The 26,755-nt window shown below is 54.8% G+C and overlaps 3 protein-coding genes across 3 annotated transcripts; 2 read left to right on the top strand and 1 right to left on the bottom strand.

Moving 5' to 3' along the window:
* Window positions 1-1,869: 1,869 nt before the first annotated feature.
* On the top strand, window positions 1,870-5,308 carry LOC150052294 (calcium-binding protein 4-like). Its single transcript, XM_090348650.1, has 6 exons — window positions 1,870-2,181; window positions 2,420-2,450; window positions 2,562-2,705; window positions 3,877-3,986; window positions 4,764-4,911; window positions 4,989-5,308. Exons 1-6 carry the CDS (start codon window positions 1,870-1,872, stop codon window positions 5,015-5,017), a joined length of 774 nt encoding a protein of 257 aa, XP_090204776.1. The 3' UTR covers window positions 5,018-5,308.
* A 4,040-nt stretch (window positions 5,309-9,348) lies between these two features.
* Window positions 9,349-15,189, bottom strand: Tmem134 (transmembrane protein 134). Its single transcript, XM_090348649.1, has 7 exons — window positions 14,655-15,189; window positions 13,784-13,848; window positions 13,043-13,132; window positions 12,865-12,941; window positions 9,839-9,883; window positions 9,682-9,735; window positions 9,349-9,616 (listed from the first exon to the last, which is right to left on the bottom strand). The coding sequence occupies exons 1-7, from the start codon at window positions 14,826-14,828 to the stop codon at window positions 9,534-9,536; spliced, it is 588 nt and encodes a 195-aa protein (XP_090204775.1). The 5' UTR covers window positions 14,829-15,189; the 3' UTR covers window positions 9,349-9,533.
* A 3,465-nt stretch (window positions 15,190-18,654) lies between these two features.
* Window positions 18,655-26,420, top strand: Aip (AHR interacting HSP90 co-chaperone). The gene is made up of 6 exons (XM_090347256.1): window positions 18,655-18,879; window positions 22,993-23,172; window positions 24,291-24,479; window positions 25,478-25,654; window positions 25,745-25,886; window positions 26,123-26,420. The coding sequence occupies exons 1-6, from the start codon at window positions 18,781-18,783 to the stop codon at window positions 26,326-26,328; spliced, it is 993 nt and encodes a 330-aa protein (XP_090203382.1). The 5' UTR covers window positions 18,655-18,780; the 3' UTR covers window positions 26,329-26,420.
* The last annotated feature ends 335 nt before the right edge of the window (window positions 26,421-26,755 follow it).

Below are 26,755 nucleotides of genomic sequence, written 5' to 3'. Positions count from 1 at the left end.
GGGACTTGCCCAAAGTTATAGACAGGAAGGGAGGCAGACCTGGTTCTAACCATTCTGTCACATGAATCTCTACATCCAAGTCGCCGAAATCACAGGCTTTCAAACATAGTGAGAGAGCTGTTGAATCTCATTTAAATGAAGTATTACATGAACGGAAAGGTGGAGCTCAGATTAAAGGCGTGAGGGAGACACCTCTCCTAGGGTTCCAGGGAGCCGTTTAGAAACCACTTGGCACACACTTTATACGATCCCTTTATGACTAGAATTCTGGGCCAGGTTGAAGTGTTTAAAATCGCAAGCAGAAGCTGGACACGGGTGGCTCATGGCTGGAATCCTAACTGCTCACAAGATCTGAGGACCCAGGCTGGGTCCAGCAAAAAGCCGGAAGGGGTGGTGTGGCTCAAGTGGCAGCCTTGAGCAAAAGAGCTAATTAAGCAAGACCCTGAATTCGAGGTCCAATCCTCGCCCATCAGGGGAGGACCCTGGGCCCGCAGGCCATGGAGACCGGAGGCAGTGGCAGACCCTCCCACAAGGAATGCTGCTCAAGAATTTGGGGTAAGGTCTGAGCCTCAGGCCATGAGCAGGTGAGCAGCTCTTGCCTCTTCAATGTCCTGTGCATTCTCCTGAGGTCTTCCCTGCGGCCCACACCACAGGCAACGGGTGGCTCTACGGTGTTCCGGAACTACTTGCCCGAGGAGGGCAGCGAGATGGATGGGGACGCCCAGGCCTGGGTCCTAAGCGGCTCAGCGCCTCCCTCAGCTGTCACTGGGGAGGGAGTGTCCCTGGGCGGATTGTGATAGCCCTGGAGGTACAGTTAGGGGAGGGACTGGATACCAGCGGAGTTGGACTCTGCCTGTGGCTGAGATGGCAGCAGCCACCTGGCCCTTAGCATGGAGGCCCCTCCTGCCACACGGTCTTTGCTAAGGCAGACCCCCTCTCTGCTCCAGCCCTTGCTGGATCAGGGCCCTGTCCTGGGCACCCTTCCCCCAGGGCCCTGCCCAGCATGCCTGGCTTACCTGAGAGGCACAGGTCGTGTGCTTGCCTGCTTGTGACCGCACTGCCCACCAGCCCCACACCAGGGCCTGCAGCATGGCGCCGGGTGGCGACACAAAGGCGAGCGGGCAGGAAACCCAAGCTGAAAGGACATCAATCATTCATGGGCTGCTCTCCAGGAAACCCTAACCCTGGAACAGTAAGGACAAGTGACCAACCAGTGTCCCCTGATCCCCTTGGGCACAGACAGCAGAGCCCCTCACCCCAGGCACGTCTAGGGGTTTGAACCCAGGCCACGGCTGTGAGATTCCAGGCAGGAAGAACCTCCTTAACCCCAGCGAGGCTGGAGGGCCGTGGGGTCCAACCCCTGCCACATCCCTGCCTCTCACTCAGCAGTCCAGGCCTCTCTCCCCAGCTTCTGTCCCCTCTGCCCACTCAGGAGGTCACCCCACAGGGAACCCTGAGGGATGCTTCATTTTATCCTTTTCCACCTGCCAGCCTTTGTCCATACCCTTCCTCCTGCCTGCAGTGTCTCCCTCCATCTTGCCTTCCCTTCATTTTACAGATGAGGAAACTGAGGTACGGGGTGGTGAGTTGGCCATGTTTATCAAGGAGGCTCATTTCGGCCAGTCTATCCCAACAGCCTGAGTGCCCAGGACAGCTTTCTGGATCCAAATGGCCCTGCCTGATGGCCATCCTGGGGCAGAGGGCAGGAATTAGGGCTGCCTGCCTCACTTAACCCTAATCCCCCTCAGTGCCCAAACCCAGGTGATCAGCTCTTCAGCTCTAAGACTGGGGGTGCATAAGCAGCTTTCTGGGTCACAAAGCCAAGAATACTCAGGGGAGCTGCATCTCAGCCCTGTCGTCCATCCCCATATGGCCACAGAGCACAGCCCACACCAGGCCTCTGGCCCCCAAAAGGACCCTATGGGGGTTGTACCTTCTGAGGGTCCCACCTTGGCCAGGACTAGGAGCAAGAGGGAGAAAGGGTTCCGACGGTCCCGGAAGGGCAGTTCTGGGGAACAGAACCCTTCCCAGGACTCTGAGACCCCAGGGAACAGCAAAAACCCCTCCAGAACCACAGAGGGACCCACTTCCCGACGCCAGTCCCACCGGCATCGTCCTGGTCCCCTACAGGATGCCGCTCAGAGCACCTACGGGCCTCTGCTCAACCGAATCTTCGGGAAGGTCAGGGGGGCATAGGCAGGGCTGGGCTCCACTGTTTGGGGGGTGGAAGCTCCAGCCCCTGGGTAGTCCAGGCTGTGGACCATGGCTTCTGAAGCTTGAAGCAAGGGTGGCTTCAGGCTTGCTTGTGCTGAGGGCTCACGTGAAGCCCTAGAAACGTGAAGCAGTTTCTCTGATCCTGGGGCCTGGTGGGGTTGTCGGGGGTGGGAAGTGGCTACCCTACTGCATCGTCTTCCTGCAGGACCGTGAGCTGGGCCCAGAAGAGCTGGATGGTGAGTGGCTGGTTCTCAGTGCTGCCCGGGGAAGGGAGGGAAAGGATAGGGGAAGAGGGGGAGGCGATGAGCCTGGCCTTGGTCACCTGGCCAGATCTGCTTCTCCCACAGAGCTCCAGGCTGCCTTTGAAGAGTTTGACACTGACCAAGATGGCTGCATCAGCTACCGGGAGCTGGGCGACTGCATGCGCACGCTGGGCTACATGCCCACCGAGATGGAGCTTCTGGAGGTCTCGCAGCACGTGAAGATGCAGAGTTAGTGGCCGAGCCCCTCGGGGTGGCCAGGCCGGGAGATAGCCCTGCAGCAGGCTGGCCTGGTGGTCTTCTCAGCGGTGGCAGGAGGTGGCCATAGATAGGGGTGAGGGAAAGGGTGGAGAAGGTGATTGCATTGGCCCAGTCCAAGCTCTCGCCTTCCCCTCAGTGAGATGCTGGGGGCCAGGATGGCAGCTAGTTGGCTCAGGAGAGGCCCTGGGGGTTTGAGTTAAGAAACCTGGCCTTGGGGAGAGCCACATGACCACTGCACAATGTCATCCTGCCACCTGGCCAGTCCTGCAGCCATGGCCGGTCCCTCGGAGGCAGTGCTCTCGGCAGGTACTAGCTACTTAGTACTCCCTTCCCTCCCTTTCCCTCCCCCCCTAATTTACTCCCTATCTAAATTGGGGTTACCCAAAAGGAATGAAGTCTTCCGAGGCTCCGGGTACGAGTGAACCCTGGCTGCTCTTGTGACAGAGTGCTGGGGGGGGGGGGTCATTCACTGGCTTTCTCTTTTTAGCTATTTTTAATTTTTTATTTTTATGCTAAAGGTGATGTGTAAAGGGGTTGCGGTTGTGTAAGTCAGGTAATGGGAACATTTCTTTTGGGACAACACCCCTTCCCTTGCTCTCTCTCTCCCAGCTCTGTCCTCCCATCCATCCCCACTCACCAACATTCACTGGGAGACAATTATCTGACATCTTCCCTCCATTCCAGGAGACCTGCAGATTTGTTTGTCATTGCTACAATCCCTAGAACTTATGTGTAATTTGCAATGCAATTTCACATTCGGTGCCAACTTCTTTTCCCCAAGGCACTGGTGTCTTATGGGAATGGAGAATGTTTACAACTGAGGGGTTAGCAAGCACATCAATGTGTGGGGAGGCCTCCGAAAGGCCCCAGCACCCTTAGCCATGAACTGTACCCTCAAAACCCACCCTAGACACAGGCCGGAAGGGTTGGTAAGTCTCCAAGGCTGTGCAGTAGGGCAAGATCTGAATCCAGGCTGCCTGCTCTGCAGGTACAGGCCCGGGAGCTTCCCCGATGGCAGCTGCCCCAGCCTCTGAGCCCTCTGTGGGTGGACACGGACTCCGCTTTCCGTGGGGCAGAATGGAGGAGATGGGAGAGGCGCTTCCCAGTGGGCTGCAGACTGATATTCTGCTCGGCTTCGCAGTGGGAGGCTTGGTGGACTTCCAGGAGTTTGTGGAGCTGATGGGCCCAAAGCTACGGGAGGAGACCGCACACATGTTGGGGGTGCGAGAGCTGCGTATTGCCTTCCGAGAGGTAGGGACCACGCTGGGGCGGGCCATGGGGTGCTCCGTGTGTGTGTGTGTGTGTATGTGTGTGCGTGCATGTGCGTGTGTGTGTGTGTATGCATGCGTGCATGTGCACACACACACACACACTGAACTATGTCTTCTTGTTTTGCCAGTCCTGGGGCTTGAACTCAAGGCCTGGGCACTGTCCCTGAGCTGCTTTTGCTCAAGACTAGCGCTCTACCACTGGAGCCACAGCACCATATCCAGCTTTTCCTGTGCATGTGGTACTGAGGAATCGAACCCGGGGTTTCAGGCATGCTAGGCAAGCACTCTACCAGGAAGCCACATTCTCAGACCCTGGGACTAGGTTTTGAACTCAGTGCCCGGGTGCTGTCCCTTAGCTTTCTTTGTTCAAGGTGGGGAGCTCTACTACTTGAGCCACAGCTCTACTTCCAGATTTTTGGGTGCTTCATTGGAGATAAGACTTTTCCTGCTCTGGCTGGCTTTGAACCTCAGTCCTCAGAACTGAGTCTCCTAAGTAGCTCGGATTATAAAAGTGAGCCACTGATGCCCGCTCTGAACCGTGTCCTTGCTGAGAGTCGAGGCCTTCTGCCTTTGGGAGGGACAGAGCCGAGAGTGACAGGACTCGCAGGGACAGGCGGAGGCTTGTCAACGGGAGGCAGAGCCCCTGGAGCAGGAGTGCTGGCTTGGAATGGGATGATAGGAAAAGCTGGGGCCAGGTGAGCCATGGTGGAAGTGGGCAGCCTGCGGGAGGGGCCCCTGATCCCCGCCTGGACTCTAGTTTGACAGGGACCAGGACGGGCGGATCACCGTGGCAGAGCTGCGGGAGGTGGCACCAGCCCTTCTCGGGGAGCCACTGGAGGGGACTGAGCTGGACGAGATGCTCCGAGACATGGATCTCAATGGGGATGGCACCATAGACTTCGATGGTGAGCCGCTGCCCTCCCCGTCCCTGCCCTGGCATTCTTGACCTGGACCAGCCTGAGCTTCCTCTTCTTTCTCTCAGAGTTTGTGATGATGCTGTCGACTCGCTGAGATGCTGGCAGTGAGAACCAGCTTCCCCCAGACCCAGACACCAGCAGAACCAGGCTGAAGGAGATCCAGAAGCACTGAGCCCTGGCCCACAGTCTCTCTGTGATGTCACCACCCCTCCCCCTCCCCCTGCCCCGGCTGCTGTGATAAAATCCCATGGTGAGCAAGACTCTGGGAAGGTAGGGAGTTCCTGATGCTCAAAAAGGCAGACAGACAGATTCCACGCATAGATTCCCCCTCATTGGGAAAGTAAGCTTCAATCCCCATTCAGACATTGTTAACTTTTTTGTATCTGCTACACGATATCGTGTCTTGGAACTGAGATTTTGACTTTTTAAAATATTATTATTATTATTATTATTATTGGTGGTGGTACTGGGGCTTGAACTCAGGAGCTGAACACTGTCTCTGAAATTTTGTATACAAGGCTAGTGTTCTACCACTTTGAGCCACAGCTCCATTTCTGGCTTATTGCTGGGTAACTGGAGATGAGAGTCTCATAGGCTTTCCTGCTTGGGCTGGCTTTGAACATCAATCCTCAGATCTTAGCGTCCTGATCAGCTAGGATGAGATACAGTATCAGTGCCCAGCCAAAAGAATAGTTTTATCTCCTTTCTTCCTCCCCCACCCCAATTTCTTTCTCTCCTCTTTCTTTTGTTTCTGGGACTTAAACTCAGTGGCTTGTGCTCTCCACTTGGCACTCTACCACCTGAGCCATGCCTCCACCTTCATTATTTTTTTGCTGGTTATTAGTGATAGAGTTTTGTGTACTTTTTTCACCGGCTTCAAACCTCCATCCTCCAATCTCAGCTCCTGAGTGGCTAAGATTATAAATGTGAGCCACTGTTTTAACCTTTTAATGTTTTCTATGCAGTTTTTTTCTTTGCTTTTCTTTTTTTTTTTCCTGTTTCCCAGACCTCCATTGATTGATTCAGGAATTCTTTTTTTTTCCCCACTTTCCTCCTGGTATTCACTCTCATTCCCCCAAATTTGGGATTGAGCTCAGGGCAGTGTACTTGCTAAGCAAGGACTCCACCACTTGAGCCACACTCCCTGCCCTTCTTCCTCAATTGATTTGGCTGTTGAGTCGAACATTCCACCTCAGTTACCAACAGAGACCTCATAATGAAGTCTTAAGTTAATCAATAAACAGCCTTCAGTAAGATGACACCCACGTGCCTTGATTATCCCTAGTCCAGCTTATTTTTGTTTTGGGGATCCTTTTTTTTTTCTATCCCTGTAGCTTTGCTGCTTTCTTAGGCTGGTTGGTGGAGACATACTTAACCCCTTCTTCAGGGGAGCCCTTTATCACCATAGAATATATTCAGGTAATTGGTTTCTTGTGCCTACCCTCACCCTATACTCCGTGAGTTTCTGTCAGTCAGTGTTGTAGCCCAGGCTCTTAAACCTCCATCCAGGCCTGGAACTTCAGTGTCAGTTCCTTCCGAAAGCCCAGGTTTGGTTTCTTTGTCTCTGGAACCTTAGGCATTCTTTTCTTTGAAGTTAGCTTTTCTTTATTTATTTTGCCAGTCCTGGGGTTTGAACTCATTGCCTGAGCACTGTCCTTGAGCTTTCTCAAGGCTAATGATCTGCCACTTAAGCCTCAGTACCACTTCTGGCTTTTTCTATGTATGTGGTACCAAGGAATCAAACCCTAGTCTTTGTGCTTGCACTAAGCAAACTCCCGGCCCCATCAAGTTAACTTTTAAAAGAAAACACTTTTTCTGTACATACTCATAGGAACCACTGTCTCAAGTTACTAGAGATACCCTCAGCAAGCCTCTGTTGGAAGGACTCAAGGTCTTGGTTGGCTGTTCTGCCAGCTCTAAGATGTGACTATTTTTGTTTGTTTTCTTAGTCAATAAAAAGAAAAAGGTAAAGACTTATAAAATAATCTCACTTACATCCCATTGGGCACAGCATATCACATGATAACCCTGGTTGTAAAGAATGCTGGGAAATGTCTATTTGGGTAGCCACTGGCCTAGCTAAATATCAAAGGTTTTCTACAGAGACAGAGAGTAGAGAGAGAAGAGCAGATATCTAGACTCCTGTTGCCGAGTATACACACTAGACTGCAACGACAACTAGAGGCTGAAAGTGATGCCCAGAACAGACTTACTCGAAATTTTAAAGAAAAGCTTGTGTAAGTGCAGAAATTCTGGCTCACAGTGCTCTATGATTCAAGGTGAACTGAGTCACAATTCACTAAAGAAAGCTGTATGTTCCTAGTTATAGTCTTCAGGCCAAAGAGACACGTGGTATATATTTGGAGTTTAGGTCTCCATCGTTTTCCGAGAAATGTTGCTGTCAATGCAATTTAGATTAGATAAACACACCAGCAAAAGCCAAGTTCTGGGTTAGGAATGTAACTCAGTGGGTGAACTGCGTATTTAGCATGTACCAGAACTGGCTTTCTTATCTTGAGCATCACAAGGGAAAAACAACTCATTGGTCTTATTGCAACTTTGGGGTTTGATATTCACAGTAGACTATTGAATTGGCAAGTCTTTTTTTTTTTTCCTTTTCTTTTCTTTTTGGTCATGGGGCTTGAACTCTGGCCTGAGTGCTGTCCCTGAGCTCTTCAGCTCAAGGCTACAACCCTACCCTTGAGCTACAGCCCCACTTCCCATTTTCTAGTGATTAATTGGAGATAAGAGTTTCAGTTTTGTATTGCCCATGATTCTCTGATCTCAGCCTCTTGAGTAGCTAGGATTACAGGCGTGAGCCACTGCGCCCTTCTGCAAGTATTTTCTGTAGAAAGGCAGACATTAGTAATTTTAGGCTTTGAGGACCGTATAGTCTGTTACAAAGGTTCATTCATTGAATAGTCAATGTATAAACAAATAGGTGAGGCCATGTCGGATATGTAATAAAGAGTAGGAAATAAAATGTCACTGACACTGAAATTGGAATCATACCATTTTATGTGTCATGAACTCTTATTGACTTTTCCTGACCACAAAGGAAAAGTAATTATTTATTTGCTGACACCTCACCTATATTTACTCTGGAACAACTGTTCAAATTGTGAAATGGCATATGTCTGTAATCCTAGCTACTCAGGAGGCTGAAATCTGAGGATCACAGTTTGAAGCCAGCCTGGGCAAGAATGTCCCTGAGACTCTTATCCCCAATAAACTACTCAGAAATGGCTTGAAGTGGTGTTGTGGCTCAAGTGGTAGGTAGAGTACTAGTCTTGAACAAAAGCAGCTCAGGGACAGTGCCCAGATTCTGAGTTCAAGCCCCAGGACCAGCAGAAAATAATAGCAATGATAATTGTGAAATTAGGGTTTGAGATGTCACAGCTAGTTGGAGTTCTAGCATCTAAAGGCCCCCCCCCCCTAGAATTTTGATTGGGGTCTGAGGGAAGCAGGGATTGGCAGGACTGGAGGGCCTAGGCATCTTTCTATTCCACAAAGGCACAGGACACTAAGAGTGTCTGGGGGGGAAAAAGGGGGGTCCTCTCTTAAGGGGGCTGACATATTAGTCACAGAGAATCTTCATTCAGTGGGACCCTTGACGGCTTGGCTCCCCACTCCTTGATTTCCCTCAGAGTCATGGAAAGGACCTGGTCTGGGTGCTGGAACCCTCTGTTATGATTCTGAGTGACGGCTATTGGCTGGTGGTACTTGAGTGTGTCAGCTCTCCTCAGTCTGAGGCAGACAGGACTTCAAGCTCTGACCCAGGTCTGGTGATCCACAGTAGTCTGGTGTCTAAGTCCCAAGAGCTTGGTAGATAGGAGCTATTATGAGCTCAGATTTCAGTCTTCTCAGAGATTCTGTGTCAGTTCCCCAAGATTCCAAGGTGCTCTGATTTTCCAAGTCCTGAGATTTTTTTTTTTAAGATGGTTTTTCTAATGTCTTGTGGGTCTGAGAGTTTTTAGTCTCTAAGCTCTGTCAGGAGGCCCTGCTTCCCCGTGTCCTCTGTTCCCACAGACCTCCCAAACTCTGCTTGGGAAGTAGGGCACGACAGGAGGGGCGGGCACTGCTTCACATGGCCCACATTTGCAGCAGCTGTGGCAGCACAGGGCCCCGGAGCCGGGCGGGACCCAGAATACCAGCCTCCAGGCCCCAGTCCTGCGTCATCTCAGTCTCTTGGCCAGGGCTCCTAAGATAGTTCTAGGGCTGAGTCTGCGGAGGGCTGGGGATGGAGAGGCTGGGACCACTTCTCCCAGGGACCCCCAACTGTCCTGTCCTGACTCTGAGTCCCAGGATTGTCTGACACCAGGGGAGATGGCCTGCAGGCCAGTCAGCCCCAGGGTGGAGCCTCTTCTTAGCCTCGAGGGAAAAGTAGTCAGGCCAGGGGTGGCAGGGCAGGAAGACGAGCATCCCTTCCCGGGTTAATTACCCTTTTATTAGCACAAAATACCACCGGCCCTGCAGCCTTCGGGCCCAGAAATCACTTAAGGCACTGGACAGGCGAGGGGCAACGGTTCCCGGGGCCCGGCCGCTGCCCCAGGCTTCCTGAGCAGAGCCCGGGGGCCGGGCCGCCGGCCTGACGGTCCCGCGGCGGCGGCTCACTTCTCGAAGTAGGGCAGGTAGAAGAAATGGAAGCCCCGGCGGCCCCGGACGGCGCAGTAGATGAAGGTCACGTGGTACACTGCGGGGCGGGGCCGTCAGCGCGAGGCCCCGCCCCGCCCGGCCCGGCCCCGCCCCCGCGCTCACCTCCCGGGACCAGCAGCAGGAAGCCCGGCACGAAGAAGACGGCGCTGGAGACACCTGAGAGAAAGGGGGCGGGCGGCTGACGGCCCGGCCCGCCGCCTCCTCCAGTCCCGCGGGGAGGGGGAGGCGGCCCGGGCCGGGGCGCAGGAGGGGCGCTCACCTGGAGAGGGGGCCACCTCCAGTCCCACGCCGACCACGACGAGCGCTGCACACAGATGGGCCCGGGAGGGTGAGGCGGGGCCTTGCGCCCCCACCGCCCCCAGCCGGGCCAGGGTCCCCACCTAAGCTGCAGGCCGGGCCTACCCACCAAGCTCCCCCAGCTGCTTTCAGAGCGGGGCACTTGGTGGACCCTGGGAAACGTCTGTGAAATGGGAGATCTTTATCTGTGTCGTTCAACGACACTCATGGAACACCTCTGGCAGGCCACGGTAAAAGAGAAGGGCCCTGCCATCTTAGCCCTTCCTTAACAGAACCTGAAAGGGAGCTTGGTGCATAGCCCAGGAGGCAGAGTGCCTGTCCAGAAAAACGCAAGGCCCTGAGTTCAGACTCTACCAGCACCCAAAAACCAAATCAAACCAGGACTTTCAAGCCAAAAGCCCTAACACTGCAGCCTAAACTGGGTGACGGTGGCTAAGCCTGTAAACCCAGCTATTCAGAAAGCTGAGATCTGAGGATTGAGGTTCAAAGCCAGAGTTGGCCCAGGCAGGAAAGTCCATGAGACTCTTACTTCCAATTAACCAGAAAGTTGTAAGTGGAGCTGTGGCTCAAGTGGTAGAGCTCAAGTCTTGAACAAAAATGCCCAGGAACAGCACCCAGGGCCCTGAGTTCAAACCTCTGGACCTCCACATGCACACTTGCACACAAACAAGCTACAACTGAGGAAGGGTGGGGGGGGGGAGAACAGAGCTGTGTAGAAGCCTAGACCAGCAGCCCTGAGCCAGCCTGGGGACCAGGGAGAACATCCTGCAGGCAGTGACAGGTAAGCTGAGCAGAGGCTTAGAAATGGCAGCAGTTGGAAGTGGCACTGTAGATCAAAGTGGTAGAATGCTAACAGCAAAAAGAGCTCAGCTGAGTTCAAGTCCCATGACTAACAAAAAAATAAATCTATATATCTATATATCATCTTACTTTGTTGGGCACTGGTGGTTCATGGTTCATGATACTCATAATCCTAGCTACGTAAGAGGCTGAGATCTGAGAATCACTGTGTAAAGCCAGCTCAGGCAAGTCCTTGAGATTCTTATCTCCAATGAACCACGAGAAAAGTAGAAGTGGTGGTGTGGCTCAAAGTGGTGAAAGAGCTTAGAGACAGTGGACAGGTCCTGAGTTCAAGCCCTATGACTGTCATCCCCCCTACCCTCAAAAAAAAAAAAAAAAAAAGGAAATAGCAGCACTTACCAGGTGCTGCTAGACCCTGGCTAACTGGGTTACATCACTGCCTTGTCACTCGGATGGAAGGGGACACAAGGAGAAGTCACCTGTCCCTGGCTGCAGTTGGAGGGTGAAAACTGGCTGTAGAGGCTTTCCTGTGGGCACTTTCCAGGCAAAGGAAATGGCACTACAAAATCTGTGTCTAGCTCAAAGCCTTTGTCAACACTGCCCAGGTGCCCAAATGGAGGACTGTGGCCACAGGCAGCAATCTTGACTTTGGCTGACAACAGGTGATAAGAGAAGATGGAGAGGTTATGGCTGGATCACTTTTTTAAAATCCTACTGTCCCTAGTTAGAGGAGCAATGGGGAAAGTTTTGTGTAAATAGTATAGCCTGGGCCACAGTGTACCTCAAAAAGGGGCACACACCCCTTCCTGCTTCCTTGCTTATGGCTGTAGACTCTGCCCTCCCAGAGGAACCATCTTTTTCTAATTCCCTAAGAATCCTTTAGGAGATCCTGGTGGGTCCCACATGTGGGTTAATTCCTGTTTGTCTGCTTTCCAGATGCAGGCTAGCCCATGCCCTGATTTCCCACAGCGGGCTGCTGGCGATGCATGCCTTGCCAGCAGCCAGCCATCAAGATGGGCTTCACAGCTCCCTCTCCTGCACGCAGGCTATGGGGCCTGGTGGAGACATTGGAAAAAGGGAGGAGGCTGCAGCCATAATGAGTCCCTCTTTAGAGACCCCTGACTCAGCCCCTCAGAATGAGGAACCTGGGAGTCAGAAACATCCAGCAGTGAGATCTGGCTGCTCAGGGCCTCAGTTTTCCCCACTGGAGCAACAGAGATGAAATGAGACCCTGATCGGCTTTTAAAACTCTAAAGAACAGAAAGTGACAGGAGTGGCTGGGAACATGACCTGGTGGTAGAGTGCTCGCCAAGCATGCACAAAGCCCTGATGCCTCCATACCATATACACAGAAAAAACCAGAAGTGGTGCTGTGGCTCAAGTGATAGAGTGCTAACTTGAGAAGCCCAGGGACAGGGCCCAGGCCCTGAGTTCAAGCCTCAAGATTGGCAAAAAGAAGAAGAAGGAGGAAGAGGAGGAGAGGAGGAGAAAGAGGAGGAGGAGGAGAGGAGGAAGAGGAGGAGAGGAGGAGGAAGAGGAGGAGGAGGAGAGGAGGAAGAGGAGGAGGAGGAGAGGAGGAAGAGGAGGAGAGGAGGAGAAAGAGGAGGAGGAGGAGGAGAGCAGGAAGAGGAGGAGAGGAGGAGGAAGAGGAGGAGGAGGAGGAAGAGGAGGAGAAGGAGGAGAGGAAGAAGAGGAGGAGGAGAGGAGGAGAGGAGGAGAGGAGGAGGAGGAAGAGGAGGAGGAGGAAGAGAAGGAGGAGGAGGAGGAGGAAGAGGAGATGAGGAAGAGGAGGAGGAAGAGGAGGAGGAAGAAACGGAAGAAGAAAGTGACAGGAGCCTTGGGATGTTATGGCTGGCACTCAGTATCTCTGCCCAAGGGAACAGCTGTGCTCACACTCAGGTTCTGGATTCTGTCTCTCACTTGCTGTGTGATCTCTGTACAGTGGGGAAATAAACTTACCCAAAGTCAACATAAAATAAATAGCAGTGGAGGAGGAGGAGGAAGAGCAGTCCAAGTCAGATGTCTGGAGCATTGACTCAGTTCCATTTTCAGTCTGGCTGGTGACTGGGACTCTGGGCCTCCCCTCTCAAGGCCTTGGTTCCTTATTAGTAACACAGAGGACCCTGGAAGCCTAGTATATCAAGGGGATATGGGGCCTGTACCAGGAGGGAGGAGAGGGGCACTCACCCAGCCCCAGCAGCAGGAGCAGGAAGGAAGCCAGCACTACCCTGCGGTTCTTCTGGATCAAAGGATGTTGGGTCCAGCTGGCGGGAGAGTGGCAGGAGAGCGGGTGAGTGTGAAGGAGGTGAAGGGTGGGGAGGAGGAGGACACTTGAAGGCTGGGCTCACGACACAGAGGGTCTCACCTGCAGCAAGCATTGTAGGAGCGCTGGGTGGTGTTGCTGATGGTGCTAAAGGACCACTGGGAGCTGCGGATGGATATTCGTCCAGAATCCCTGCAGGATATGGAGGCCCAGTGATCAGGGGGAGGAGGAAGGGACTGGGAATTATGATAAATGTCAGTGTGTTGCCCTGAGAGGGGGCAGGGATGAATTCAGGTGCGTGTGGGGAGGGAGAGGTTTCTGCAAGACTGGGAGTGAGGGAAACTGGGGATGAGAGCTAGGAGTTCCTGCAAGATAGGTGACCTCTGGAGAGCTGGGGTCAGCACATGTTGGGGTTCCCATAGGATAAACAGCCTAGTGGAGTCCGCACTGGTGGTTCGTATCTGTAATCCTAGCCTCAGGAGGCAGGAGGCCAAACCAGGCAGAAAAGTCTGGAGACTCCAGCTCCAATTCATCAGCAAAATGCCAGACTTGGGGTATGGCTTAAATGGTTGCACTCCAGCAATGATAGAGAAAGTCCAGCAAGAGCACAAAGCCATGAGTTCAAGCCCTGACACCTACACACATACATACACAAACTACATAAACAAGGCCTGATGAGGTCCGTGGTCTTGGTGGACAGGTGACCCTACAGGGGAGTGGAGCTAGGAATCCTACAGGACATGGGAGAGCCTATACAGTGGGTGGGGGACTGGCCAGGTCCCAGTGGACAAGAGCCAAAGCATGAGGTTCAAAGTGCAGGGTGGGTCCCCACCTGGCCCTAACCTGGTGCTGATTCCCCCATCTGGTTCTGGAGGCGCCTGTGCTCCATCCTCATCATTCTCCAGATTCTGTTCCAGAACACAGAGTTCAGTCGGGTTGCTGAGCTGAGGCCCTTGTTCGTGGCCCTCTTGTGAGAGGAAACAAGCAGCCACACAGCAGTTTGCCTGGCGCCTGGCAGCTGCTAACCTGGCCCTTCACCTCCCAGCAGAACAAGTATGATGATTCACAGAAACCGAAACCCAGGTGGGAAGTGGGTGGATGCAGGGGGCGTGGGGCCAGGAGCTAGCCCAGGTTCCAGGAGCAAGCTTGAGTCTGAATGGAGCCAAGCACAGAGGTGGGAGGCCTGGGGTAGGAGGGCAAGACAGCACAGGGTTCCCAAGTTTGGGGCACATGATCTCCTCCAGGTTGGGAAAAGAATCCCAGCCAAGAGACTAGGACTGGTGGAGGAGAAAGGGGGTTTTGCCGTTTAGTCGTGGGGGGTCAAGGGGTGGGCAGATTCCGAATGTGAGTGGGGCCTCTCAGCTCTGGGATGGCGTGGGGATTTCTAGGACAGACAGGGGTGGCAGGTTACCCTAGATTATCTGGCCGGGGCCAAAGAGGATGTGCCACGGATGAGCAAGGCCTGCTTCAGATTCCGTGGGGATCCCCAAACTCAGGGGGAGGCGGGCGTCAAGCCCTGGAGGGGTTAGGACTCCACTGTGGCTGAAGGGTGAGCGGGTCCGGCTCCCGGGTCTTGGGGCCGGCCGGGGACACGTCCAGGGGGGCGGGCTCCCGCTCTGCCGGGGCCTCGGACCGACTCCGAGCGGGGCGCTCCGGGACCCGGCCCGCAGTCCCGCCCCGCCGGGCCCGGGGAGGGGGAAGGCGGGCCGTTCACCTGGTAGCGCAGTCCCGACGGCTTGTCTTCGTCTGCCACTTCAAAACGGGGCCGGCGCTCGAAGTGCAGCGGCCCAAAGCGGGACACCCCGCTGGACTCCGGCCCTGGCCCCGAGTCCTCCAGGCTCAGCTCGAAGGCGTCATCGATGCTGAACTGGGGCCGGGCGGTGGTCATGGCCCCCGCCCGCTCAGAAGCTCCGCGCCGCCGCCATCCGCGCCGGCCGCCGCGCGATGACGACGCCCCGCCCACCACGGGGCCACGCCCACCCCGCCGGACACGCCCCTCCGACCACGCCCCGTCGCCTAGGGAGCTCCGAAGGCCAGCGCCCAGGCCCGGGCCACGCCCTACGCAAACCAGATGGCCACGCCTCCTTCGGTCTACGGCAGGCCAAAGCTGCTGAGCGCCGAGCTGGGCCGCGGGGGTCGGGCCATGACCTGTCGGAGCCGGGCTGCCTCGGAGACCGGCCCGGGGCCGGCGTGGGGTCGGCTCGGGCCTGCGCGTGGGCTCGGGCGGGCTCCCTGCGCCGACCCCCGGGGCCTCCCCGGCGTTCTGCCGCCGCGGGCGCTGACGTTCTGGGTTTCCCTGGGCAGCAGCCCAAACGTTCTTTGGAGACGAGTCTTCCGGCCGCTCGGAGGCCGAGACCTGAGGATGGCGGTTGGAAGCCAGCCTTCAGCCGGGCAGGAGGGTCCGAGTCCCCAGCGAACCACTCAGCAAAGGCTGGAAGCAGCGCTCCGCCCTGAGCTGAAGCGGTCAAGCCCCAAGACCAACAAGATGGTACCAGTGTGGCCTAGGTAGTGGTGGGGTGTCTGCTAGCAAGGGCCAAGCCCCAAAAGAAGAACAGAAGGAGCCCTTCTGACCTAGGCCTTGAAAAGAAGTAACTTGGACCAAAACCATGGCTTTACAAAACGAAGTCATTCAAAGATGCCGTGTTCCTTACAAAATAGAGTAAACATCTAGTTCCCCCCCCCCCCCCCAGTGCTGAGATCACGGGCGTGTGTTCCTCCCCTCCTCTCTCTCTCTCTCACCACTTGAGCCATGCCCCCATCCCTATATGATAGTCTTAAAACCTTTCTTACGGTCTGAAACCCTAAAGCCTTGTTTTCAGTTCCACTGCCAAACCAACCAACAAACAAGAAATCTGTTTTTTGTTTTTTTTTTTTTTTAATTTTAAGGCCGGGAGTTTGGCCTAGTGGTTGACTGTTTGTTTAGCATGCACAAAGACCAGGTTTGATTCCTCGGTACTAAATACATAGAAAAAAGCCAGATGTGTTGCTGTGGCTCAAGTGGTAGAGCTCTAGCCTTGAGAAAACTCAGTTCCTGAGCCCAAGCCCAGGACTGGCAAAAAATAAAAAATTAAAATTAAAAAATGCTGGGTGCAGTGGCTCATGCCACTCAGGAGGCTGAGATCTGAGGATCAAGGTTCAAAGCCAGTCAGGGTATTAAAATCCACGAGACTCTTATCTCCAATGAATCACTAGAAAACCGGAAGTCATGCTGTGGCTCCAGGGGTAGGGCAGTAGCCTTGAGCTGAAGAGCTCAGGGACAGAATCTCAGCCCAGAGCTCAAGTCCCATGACCCCGCCCCCCCCAAAAGGAACAAGAACATTTGATAAGGGTCTGCAAAGCCTGAAATGCTCTGGTCCCTGTTTTACCATGTTCCCCTCTAACCCCTTTCAACTACTTAACCTCATTGAATTTCTTAGTTTTCCTGTACAGGCAAAACTCGATTCCACCTTAGGGCCTGGGTACATCCTTGAGCATTTTTCCCCCCTCAAGGCTAGCAGTCTACCACTTGAGAGCAACAGCACCACTTTCAGCTTTTTCTCTGTATGTAGTAGTGAGGAATTGAACTTCATGCGTGCTAGGCAAGCACCCTACCACTAAGGCACCTTACCAGCCAATGTGCTACTTTTTTTGGGGGGAGGGAGTCATGGGGCTTGAACTCTGGGCGATGTACCTGAGCTCTTCAGCTCAAGGCTACAGCCCTACCCCTACAGACAGCCCCATTTCCCCTTTTCTAGAGATTAATTGGAGGTAAGAGTCTCATAGTCTTTAGTGCCCAGGCACTACAGATCCTCTGCTCTCAGCCTGCTGAGTAGCCAGGATTACTGGCGTGAGCCATTGCTTCTGGGTAATGGGTTATTTTATATGTCAGGAAATGAGTACGTTTTTTCCTGGACAGCATCACGCCCTTCCTCATTCTCTCCTAGTTTCTCCTTCCTGTGCCTGGCCACAAGTTGTATAGTTCATTTTCAACATAGTGTCCAATGACTACCCCTGCAGCATGTGCCCACCCTCTGTATCCCCCACATTTGCAATTTATGAACATGGTATGGCAAAGCAATCTGTTTTGTTTTAGGTTTTTTTTTTTTTTTTTTTTTACTGGCACCTGTCTTGTTTCTTCTAGCAGCAAGCAATGGGCTTCCACCCTCACCCCTACATGCCACTGTAGGGGTCCTTGAGAATTCACAAAGCAGGGATCTGCACCCCCAAGGGGCAGCCAGTGGACATCGGCCCCGGGACTTCCCACTTTGTTAGAACTGGTGCTAGCTCACTTCTTTTCTGCTCAAGGCTAACACGATGCCTCCACTTCTGGTCTCAGCTGGAGATAGGAGTCTTAGAGATCTTCCTATCCAGGTTGGCTTCAAACAGTAATCCTCAGCAGTCAGCCACTTGAGTCGCTAGGGTCAGGCCTCAGGCACGGGCTCCTGGCTCATTTTGAAGCTATCAATTGCATTTATTTTCTAGTCTAGAATTCTAGAATGGGTAACACTTGAGTGCATAGAATAGTGTTCCAGAGTTTGTACATGTGTTCTAAATCTTTTTGTTTTGTTTTGTTTCTGTTGTTTGCCTATTTCTCAAGCTAAAGTCATATGCTTTTTTTTTTTTTTTGAGGCAGTGCCTTAGTATAGCACACACTGACCTCAAAATCACGATCTAGCCAGGTTTACCTTAAACTTGTAATTTTTATACCCCAACCTCCAGATTGCTGGGATTAGAGCTATGGATTTCCTAAATAGGTTCAGAATGTGTTATCTGATTTATTTTCCCCTCCGCACTGGTGTTTGGACGCAGGGCCGTGAACTTGCTAGGCTGGTGCTCTACCAGTCAAGCCATACCTCCAATGCTGGCTTTTTGCTGGTTAACTGACAAGAAGAGCCTCAAGTTTGTGTGCTTGGAGCCTTGATCCCCAGGTATCAGCCTCATGAGCAGTGAGGATCCTAGGCCGGAGCCCTGCTGCCTGTCAGCGGTGGGGTTGAACTCCGGGCCCTTGGCGCTCAAGGCTAGCGCTCCGCCCCTTGAGCCGCAGCACCACTGGGAAGGGCTCGGGAACTCTCCCGCCGGGGCTGGCTGCCGACAGCGATCCTGCGATCTCGGCCTCCCGAGCGGCCAGGGTGGCAGGCGAGGCCCGGACCCAAGGAGAGCCGGACCCAAGTCCCGATCCCGTCCAAGACCCGACGGCGGCCGGCCGGCCCGCTCCCCTTCCCGGGGCCGCCCCGCTCCCCGAGCCGCGCCCCTCCCCGGGGCCGCCCCCCTGCCCCGGGCCGCCCCGCTGCCCGAGCCGCCCCCCTCCCCGGGGCCGCCCCCCTCTCCGGGCCGCCCCGCTGCCCCGGGCCGCCCCCTTCCCCGGGGCCGCCCCCCTCCCCGGGGCCGCCCCCCTGCCCCGGGCCGCCCCGCTGCCCGAGCCGCGCCCCTCCCCGAGCCGCGCCCCTCCCCGGGCCGCCCCCCTCCCCGGGCCGCCCCCCTCCCCGGGCCGCGACCCTCCCCGGGCCGCCCCCCTCCCCGGGGCCGCCCCCCCTCCCCGGGGCCGCCCCCCCTCCCCGGGCCGCCCCCCTCCCGGAGCCGCCCTCCTTCCCCGGCCGGCCCGCTGCCCGAGCCGCGCCCCTCCCCGAGCCGCGCCCCCTTCCCCGCTCTCCCCCCCCCCCCGCAGGCCGGGCCCCGCCCCCCGCCCCCGAGGACAGCCAATCACGGCGCGCTCCCTCCCGCGCTCCCGCCCCGTTCGGCTTCGGCCCGTGGAGAACATGGCGCCGGCTCGGAAGCTGCCGAGGCCCTAGAGCGGGCGAAGCAGTTCCGGAAGCTGCCGAACGAGTCCGGAAGTTGCCGAAAAACAGCAGCGGGGAAGGAGGATGGCGGATATCATCGCCCGACTCCGAGAGGACGGGATCCAGAAGCGTGTGATACGGGAAGGCCGAGGGGAGCTCCCCGACTTCCAGGATGGGACCAAGGTGCGAGCCCTCCCTCTTCCGCTCGGCCGCGGGGCGCGCATGCGGGGCGGGGGGGGGGGCCCGCGGAGGTGAGAGGCTGCGCATGCCCAGAACGCGGGCCGGCCTCGCCGCGCCTCGCGGAGCTCGACGCTGATTGGTCGGGGTTCAAGTGCGGGGTGACCAGGGGCGGCCTCCGCCGGCCGGGCTGCGCTGGGCCCTGGTGCGGAGCGGCGGGCTGAGCGCGCGCAGTCCTCTCCAGTGTGCGTGTGCGTGACTGTGTGCGTGTGTGGTGTGTGTATGTGTGTGGTGTGTGTGTGTCTGTGTGTATGTATGTGTGTGGTGTGTGCGTGTGTGTGTGTCTGTATGTGTCTGTGTGTGTATGTATGTGTGCGTGTGTGTGTCTGTGTATGTATGTGTGCGGTGTCTGTGTGTGTCTGTGTGTGTGTGTGTGTGTGTGCATGTGCTGTCTGTGTGTATGTGTCTGTGTGTGTGTGTCTGTGTTTGTGTGTGTCTGTGTGTGTGTGTGTCTGTGTGTGTGTGTCTGTGTTTGTGTGTGTCTGTGGGTGTGTCTGTGGGTGTGTGTCTGTGTTTGTGTGTGTATCTGGATGTGTCTGGGTGTGTGTCTGTGTGTGTGTGTCTGTGTGTGTGTATCTGGATGTGTCTGGGTGTGTGTCTGTGTGTGTGTGTCTGTGTGTGTGTGTCTGTGTTTGTGTGTGTATCTAGATGTGTCTGGGTGTGTGTCTGTGTTTTAGACCAACTCTCGTTCTGATGAGAAAGCAGACATCCTGAGATGTATAAGCCTAGGAAAGAGGCCAGGTGTGGTGGCTCACACCTTTAATCCTAGCTGTTCTGGAGGCTGAGATCTGAGGATTGTAGTTCAAAGCCAGCCCAGACGCTAAAGACCTGAGACTCTTATCTTCAGTTAATCTCTAGAACACAGAAAGTGGCGCTGTGGCTCCTGGGGTAGGGCGGCAGCCTCGAGCTGTAGAGCTCAGGCACAACACCCAGGCCCAGAGTTCAAGCCCCATGACCCACCAAAAAAAAAAAGGAAGAAAGAAAGAAGGAAAGAAGGAAAGGAAAGAGGCCCGAAGGTCAAGTTCCCCAGACCAGAAACTTGTCAGCTTTCCAGTGAGTCTAGTCTGGGACAAATAGGAAAGCGAAGAGCCTGTCACCTCCCTGGCTCTTAGCTGTGGGTCCCCAGACGCTTCCCAGGGACAACAGGCAGCCCAGCTTCCCAGTTTCTGATCCCAAGTTCCATCGAAGCTGGGATTTCTCGAAGTTGGATTTCGTTCGTAGTTGAGAGCCTTCAGAACAACCCACAAGTGCCTAGCAATCATTCATGCGGGAATGTAGGCAGAGCTAGTAGGTAAGAACCCTGGTTGGTACCATGAGAGTGAAAAGTGCCAGTCATGTGAACGAGTGCCTGCTCCCTGGCCAGCACTGTGCCACGTTGGGCCAGTACTCAGCTGGATGACGTGAGAGCTGAGGAACAGTGTGGCTGCAGTGTGCAGATTTGTTAAAGAGGTCTCCAAGAACAGAGAGGGCCCGAGCGAGGGGTTCCTAGCAGTGGGGATTCTGGATGGACTAGAATTAGGAAACAGCGGTATAAAAGTAAAGAGCCCTATAAACAGTGAGTGGCATTCAGTAACAGGAACAAACATATTAAAAGGCTATCCCACTGGATGCTGTGGCTCACACCTGGAGACTTAGCTCCTCAGGAGGCTGAGGTCTGAGGATCACAGTTCAAAGTCAACCCAGGCAGGAAAATCTGTGAGACTCATCTCCAACTAACTGCCAAAAAGCTGGGTGAGCTGTGGTTCCAGTGGTCGAGGGCTAGACTTGAGCAAAAAACCAGCGTGGTTTGGCACTCAGTGTACGAGCCTTGTGCTGTGGGGTGCTATTCCCTTCGTTTCCCATAGTGGGAGATAAGGGAGATAGGCATTAGTGTTGAATCCGTTTCACCACTGTAAAACTGAGTTCACGGGAGCCCAGTTGAGAGCGTGGGTGCCTCTAACCACATCCTGTTGTGGCCTTCTTTTTTGAGCACTTTTCTCTCTGCTGTTTCTCTCTCTTTTTTTTTTTTCCACCAGTACTGGAACTTGAACTCAAAGATTGGCCTTGTGCCTTAGCTGTTTTTGCTCAAGGCTGGCGCCTTTTCTACTGGGGGCCATGAGCCTCAGATCTCAGCCTCCTGGGTTGCTAGGATTACAGGTGGGAGCCACCACCAGTGTCCATCCTCTGCTGTCACTGTGATCTTATCCAGTGTCATCTGCTTAAAACAGGTCTCCATGCCAGAATATCCCCAAAGCAATCTTCTGGCCTTCACCTCTGTAAAGCTGCTTGTGCAGTTCCCACCTGGATGTGTGGGTGGGCTCTCCATTCTCACCTGCTCCACCTGAGTCTTCTTCCGTCTACTGCGGTCAAGCTGAGTCATCTCCCCTGGGTCATTCCAGTAACCTCCTCACTGTCCTCTTGCCTCCAGTTTTGCCCCTCAACAAGTGTTTGCTTGTGCCTGTCCCTGTGCTGCTGCGTTTCCCATCTGAGAGTAAAAACACGCAGCCTTCACTCGGAAGAGTCCACCTCTGCTGATCCCTGTGGCCCAGTAGTGTCCCCTCCCTCTGTCATTCAGCCCTGCCCCACTGGCCTTGGTGTTTTTGCTGTCTCACTGAAGCCTCTTGCAGCCGTCCTCTGTGCGTGCCTGCGTGCGTGCTTGCGTGTGTGCGTGCGTGCCTGCGTGCCTGCGTGCCTGCCTGCATATGTACGTGGATAGTACTGATGTTTGAACTCAAGGTCTGAACACTATTTCTTACCTTTTTCACTGACAGCTAGCACTCTACTCCTTGAAGCCAGTCCTACTTCTAGCTTTTTGGTGGTTGACTGGGGATATGAGCCTCATAGACTTTTCTGCCTTGGTTGGCTTTGAGCATCAATTCTTAGACTCAACCACCTGAGTAGCTAGAATTACAGGTATGAGCCACTAGCACTCATACATCTATCATTCTTTTGGTCTAGAAAATTTCTCTCCTAGGCCTCGAGTGTAGTCTAATGGTAGAGTGTTTGCCTAGCATGCATAAAGCCCTGGGTTCAATTCCTCAGTACCACTTATCCAGAAAAAGCCAGAAGTGGTGGTGCTGTTGCTCAAGTGATAGAGCGCTAGCCTTGAGAAAGCCCGAAGACAGTACTCAGGCCCGGAGTCGAAGCCCCAGGACTGGCAAAAAGAAAGAAAAAAGAAAATGTCTCTCTCCCTAGATGCTGACTCTTCAGAGAAGGCTTCATCTCCCCCCACACTGTTTAAACCAGCCCTTACCCTGCTGTATTCTCTCCAATTCCAAGCGCTTGGCTTCATAGCATGTAGATGAGCCTCAGCCCATCTCTTCCCTCTAGAAGTTCCTTCAGGGCTCTTTGGGGTGGGGGCTTCTGTTCACTGTTACCTGCCATATAGTTCAGGCACATAGTAGGTGCTCAGAAAATAGAAGTTGTTCAAGGCATGATTGAAGTACCACAGCTTGGGCTCTTTTGTTTGTTTTTTTTCCAGTCCTGGGCTTGGGCTCAGGGCCTGAGCACTATCCCTCGGTTTTCTCAAGGTTAGAGCTCTACCACTTGAATCACAACACCACTTCTGGATGTTTATTTCTATGTATGTGGTACCGAGGAATCGAACCCAGATCTTCATGCATGCTAGGCAAATACTCTACCACTAGGCCAAACTCCCAGCCCCAGGGGCTCTTTGATAGTACAATGGCTTGAATTCAGGGCCTTGTACTCTCAGATTTTTCATTCAAGGTTGGCCCTCTACTACTTGAGCCACACCTCCACTTCTAGTTCTTTTTGCTGGTTAATTGGAAATAAGAGACTCTCAGATTTGTCTGCCTGGTCTGCTTTGAACCATGGCTCTTCGATTTCAGTCTCCTGAGTAGCTGGAATTACAGGTGTGCCCTGCTCTGCCTGGGCTCTTGTTCCAGCCTGGCCTTGCACTGGCCGTGTGATTTAGGTTTCTTTGGTAGGACTTAGGTTCCTTGCTGAGGTGGGAGAATCCGTTGTGGTTAGGTGATGACCCTGGGTGAGTGCCATCACCTGTGTGGAAGGAGCTGGAGGTGACCGTGGTTTCTGCCTGATGTCCCCTGTGGTCTGCAGGCCACATTCCACTACCGGACGCTGCACAGTGGCAGTGAGGGCTGTGTGCTGGATGACAGCCAGGCACGTGGCAAAGCCATGGAGCTCATCATTGGCAAGAAGTTCAAGCTGCCGGTGTGGGAGACCATCGTGTGCACTATGCGAGAGGGGGAGATCGCTCAGTTCCTCTGCGACACCAAGGTACCGGCCACAGGGCCCAGCCATGCCCTCCCCTCCCTCCCCCACCCCGATGTCAGACCAGTCTCCGGACTGTTATGTTGGCCTCTGCCTCACCTTCTCCATCCACTAGCCAGACTACAGCTAGGACGCTTGTTCTCAAGCGTTGATGGTTCCGTAGCTCCTGGTCATTATCAGGCTGGAGCCTGGTTGCTCACGTGGCCCCTCAGAGTCCAGCCTCTGCTGCCTCCCCACCTAGGCTGCCTCTCCCTGTTCCTTTCCATTCTTCACAGCCAAGCCCCTCCCTCAGACGTCATAGCCCATCTCTAGGTTACTACTCCTTGGGAACCCCTAGAGGTTGGCTCGAGACCCTCTGGCCTTCCAGCCCTCATGCTCTGTCTGCCAGGATCTGGCCTTCTGCCGGGTGCTAGGCTATGCAGGATGGGATCTAGCCTGCTTGCCTCTTGCTTCAGAGCTGAGCCTTAGGAATGCACGAGTGAGTCCAGCAGTGAGCCTGTGTGGACAGCAGGGGGCAGTAGAGAACTAAACAGATTACCACCATCCATGTAAAGGACAGAGGCCAGGGTTTCTCTACCATCGCCTCAAGGATTTTCGGTTTTATTTATTTTTTGTTTTTTTATATATGGGCCTTACTATATTGCTCAGGCTGGTCTTAAACTCTTGGGCTTAAATGATTGGGGTGCCAAGTGCCTGCCCCTGCATCAGGCTGTTCCTCTGGAGTTTAGAAGTTGATGCCTGGGCCTCTGAAATGGGCCTAGACTCAGGTAGGGGTAGGGCAGGAGCAGAAGGAAGTGGTGCTGAGAAGCAGATGTGGCGAGGAGCTTATGAAGAAGAAAAGGAAGAGGGGAAAGGAGGCGGAAGAGGGAATTTCATTGACTCTCAAGGGCCAGGCAGGGGTGGCAGGCTTGTGTGTTTGTGGGTATGGCCGTGGCCAGCGATTGTGGCTGAGCAGGGAAGGAGGGAAGAGAGGCCAGAGAAGCCCAAGGAAGCCTGGAGAGATAAGCTTTCTTGAGACTTTAGCACGGAGAAGGGGCCAGGGCGGTTCGTCCTTGCTTGGATGGAGGTCTGGGGAGCACCAGCCCCCACTCACGAGGCCCTGGCTCCCACGTGCCCTCCCGCAGCATGTGGTCCTGTACCCGTTGGTAGCCAAGAGTCTCCGAAACATCGCCGCAGGCAAGGACCCGCTGGAGGGCCAGCGGCACTGCTGCGGCATCGCCCAGATGCACGAGCACAACTCCCTGGGCCATGCGGACCTGGACGCCCTGCAGCAGAACCCCCAGCCCCTCGTCTTCCACATCGAGATGCTCAAGGTGAGACGCCCCAGCTCCCTGCTACACGGCCTCCGTGTAGAGTCCCCACAAAGCCCAGCCTCCCTCGTGGGGCCCCTGGGCCTCCTGACAGCCTGTAGGAGGCGGGTCCTGCTGCCCCTGCTTCCTGTACAGAGCCATGCCAGGGCAGGGGCGGGTGCTCCGTCTTGTTTACTTGTGCTGGGCACCAGAGATGCTAGAGTATGTGCTGAACTGTGCATGAAGACGTGCCTGCTTTGGGCATCTGGTGTCCAGAGGCCCAGCTGGTTTAGATGCTGCTGAGGATGCTGGGTTCCCTTGGGCTAGGTCTTTTTGGTCTGTGTGCCAGTACTAGGATTTGAATGGAAGGCCAGGGCATTTTCTCTTCGTTTTTTAATTTTATTTTTTATTTTGACAGTCATGGGGCTTGAACTCAGGGCCTTAGCACTGTCCTGAATTTTTTGGTTCCAAATTAGTGCTCTACTACTTTGAGCCACAGTGCCACTTCTAGTTTTCTGTTGGTTAGCTGGAAATAACAGTCAGGGCTCACACTCCTGAGTAGTCCCTTAGCTTTTTTTGGGGGGGGGCTCAGTTGTGGGGTTTGAACCCTGGGCCTGAGTGCTGTCTCTGAGCTCTTCAGTCCTACCCCTTGAACCAATGCACCACTTCCAGTTTTCTAGTGGTTCGTTGGAGATAAAAGTCTCATGGACTTCCATGCCCGGGCTGGCTTTGAAGCATGTCCTCAGATAATAGCCCCCTAAGTAGCTAGAATTACAGGTGTGAGCCACCCGTGCCTGGCAGTCCCTCAGCTTTTTCATCAGGGATGGTTCTCTACCACTTGAGACACACCTCCACTTCTGGCTTTTGGTGGTTAATGAAATAAGAGACTCACAGACTTTTCTGCCTAGACTGACTTCAAACCAGGATCCTCAAATCTCACCCTCCCGCGTACCATGGGCACAGTTGTGAGCCACTGGCACCTGGCCCTTGGGCTGTATGGTGATGGAGCCCTGCCTTGACAGGTCGAGAGCCCTGGCACATACCAGCAGGACCCATGGGCAATGACAGATGAGGAGAAGGCCAAGGCGGTGCCACTCATCCACCAGGAGGGCAACCGGTTGTACCGTGAGGGGCATGTGAAGGAGGCTGCGGCCAAGTACTACGACGCCATTGCCTGCCTGAAGAACCTGCAGATGAAGGTGTGGGGGGGACGGCTGTGGGCGGAGCAGGGGTGCAGAACCAGGGCCCAGATCTCACCCTGGACTTTCTCCATGCCCCCGGCTCCCCAGGAGCAGCCTGGATCCCCTGACTGGATCCAGTTGGATCAGCAGATCACACCGCTGCTGCTTAACTACTGCCAGTGCAAGCTGGTGGCTGAAGAATATTATGAAGTGCTGGATCACTGCTCCTCCATCCTCAACAAGTATGATGGTGAGCGCCAGGTGCCACGGGCGGGCAGAGCAGCCTCTCTGCTGCCACTGTACACTGGGGCTGAAGTCTGAGCTTCCGTACCCGTCCTGACTCTGCTCCCCACTCAGGGCTCAGCTCTGTGTTGCGTGGGACGGTGACAGCGCCGGCCTCAGGTCAGGGTCCCCTGAGGGGTGTGCACACCAGGAGGCAGGGCCCCGTGGGTGGCTGGTCCCGCTCATGCCCTTGTGTCCCTGCAGACAATGTCAAGGCCTACTTCAAGCGGGGCAAGGCCCATGCGGCTGTGTGGAACGCCCAGGAGGCCCAGGCGGACTTTGCCAAGGTGCTGGAGCTGGACCCCGCCCTGGCACCCGCCGTGGGGCGCGAGCTGCGGGCCCTGGAGGCCCGGATCCGGCAGAAGGACGAGGAGGACAAGGCGCGCTTCCGAGGCATCTTCTCCCACTGATGGGCCCCCCCCCACGCCACCCCGCCAAGCTCACTGCTGCCTCCGCAGCCCACTTGCCGCTTCTGTGTATATAAAGGCCTTATTTATCTGCATCTGTCTCTGGTGAGCCCGTCTCTGGGGCGGGGGGACAGTCACCAGCAGGGCATCCTGGTCATCTGGTGGCCCTTTGGAGGCAGCTCCGAGACCTCTCAGTGAGCCAGGAGGCTCATCCAGTTTAAGGGGTGACAGTACAGGCCTGGCCAGGTAGCTTGCTTGGTGTTTCAGTGAGGTGGTCTTCTGGTACTGGCCTTCCCACCTCTGATCCCATGATCCCCCTTGCTTGGCTTCTGGAGGTAGAAGCTGTCCTGGAAGAGGCAAGAGAAGCCTTGGGTGGGGCATCCTGTAAACTCTTAACTCTGCTGATTTGTCCAGGCGTGGCAGGGCACTC

The sequence above is a fragment of the Megascapheus bottae genome, chromosome 16, assembly GCF_031878675.1.
Source record: "Megascapheus bottae isolate mThoBot1 chromosome 16, mThoBot2.hap1, whole genome shotgun sequence".
NCBI classification, from domain to species: Eukaryota; Metazoa; Chordata; class Mammalia; order Rodentia; family Geomyidae; genus Megascapheus; species Megascapheus bottae.
The sequence above is the reverse complement of the archived record's forward strand: the minus strand, read 5'-3'. Positions and strand labels throughout refer to the sequence as shown.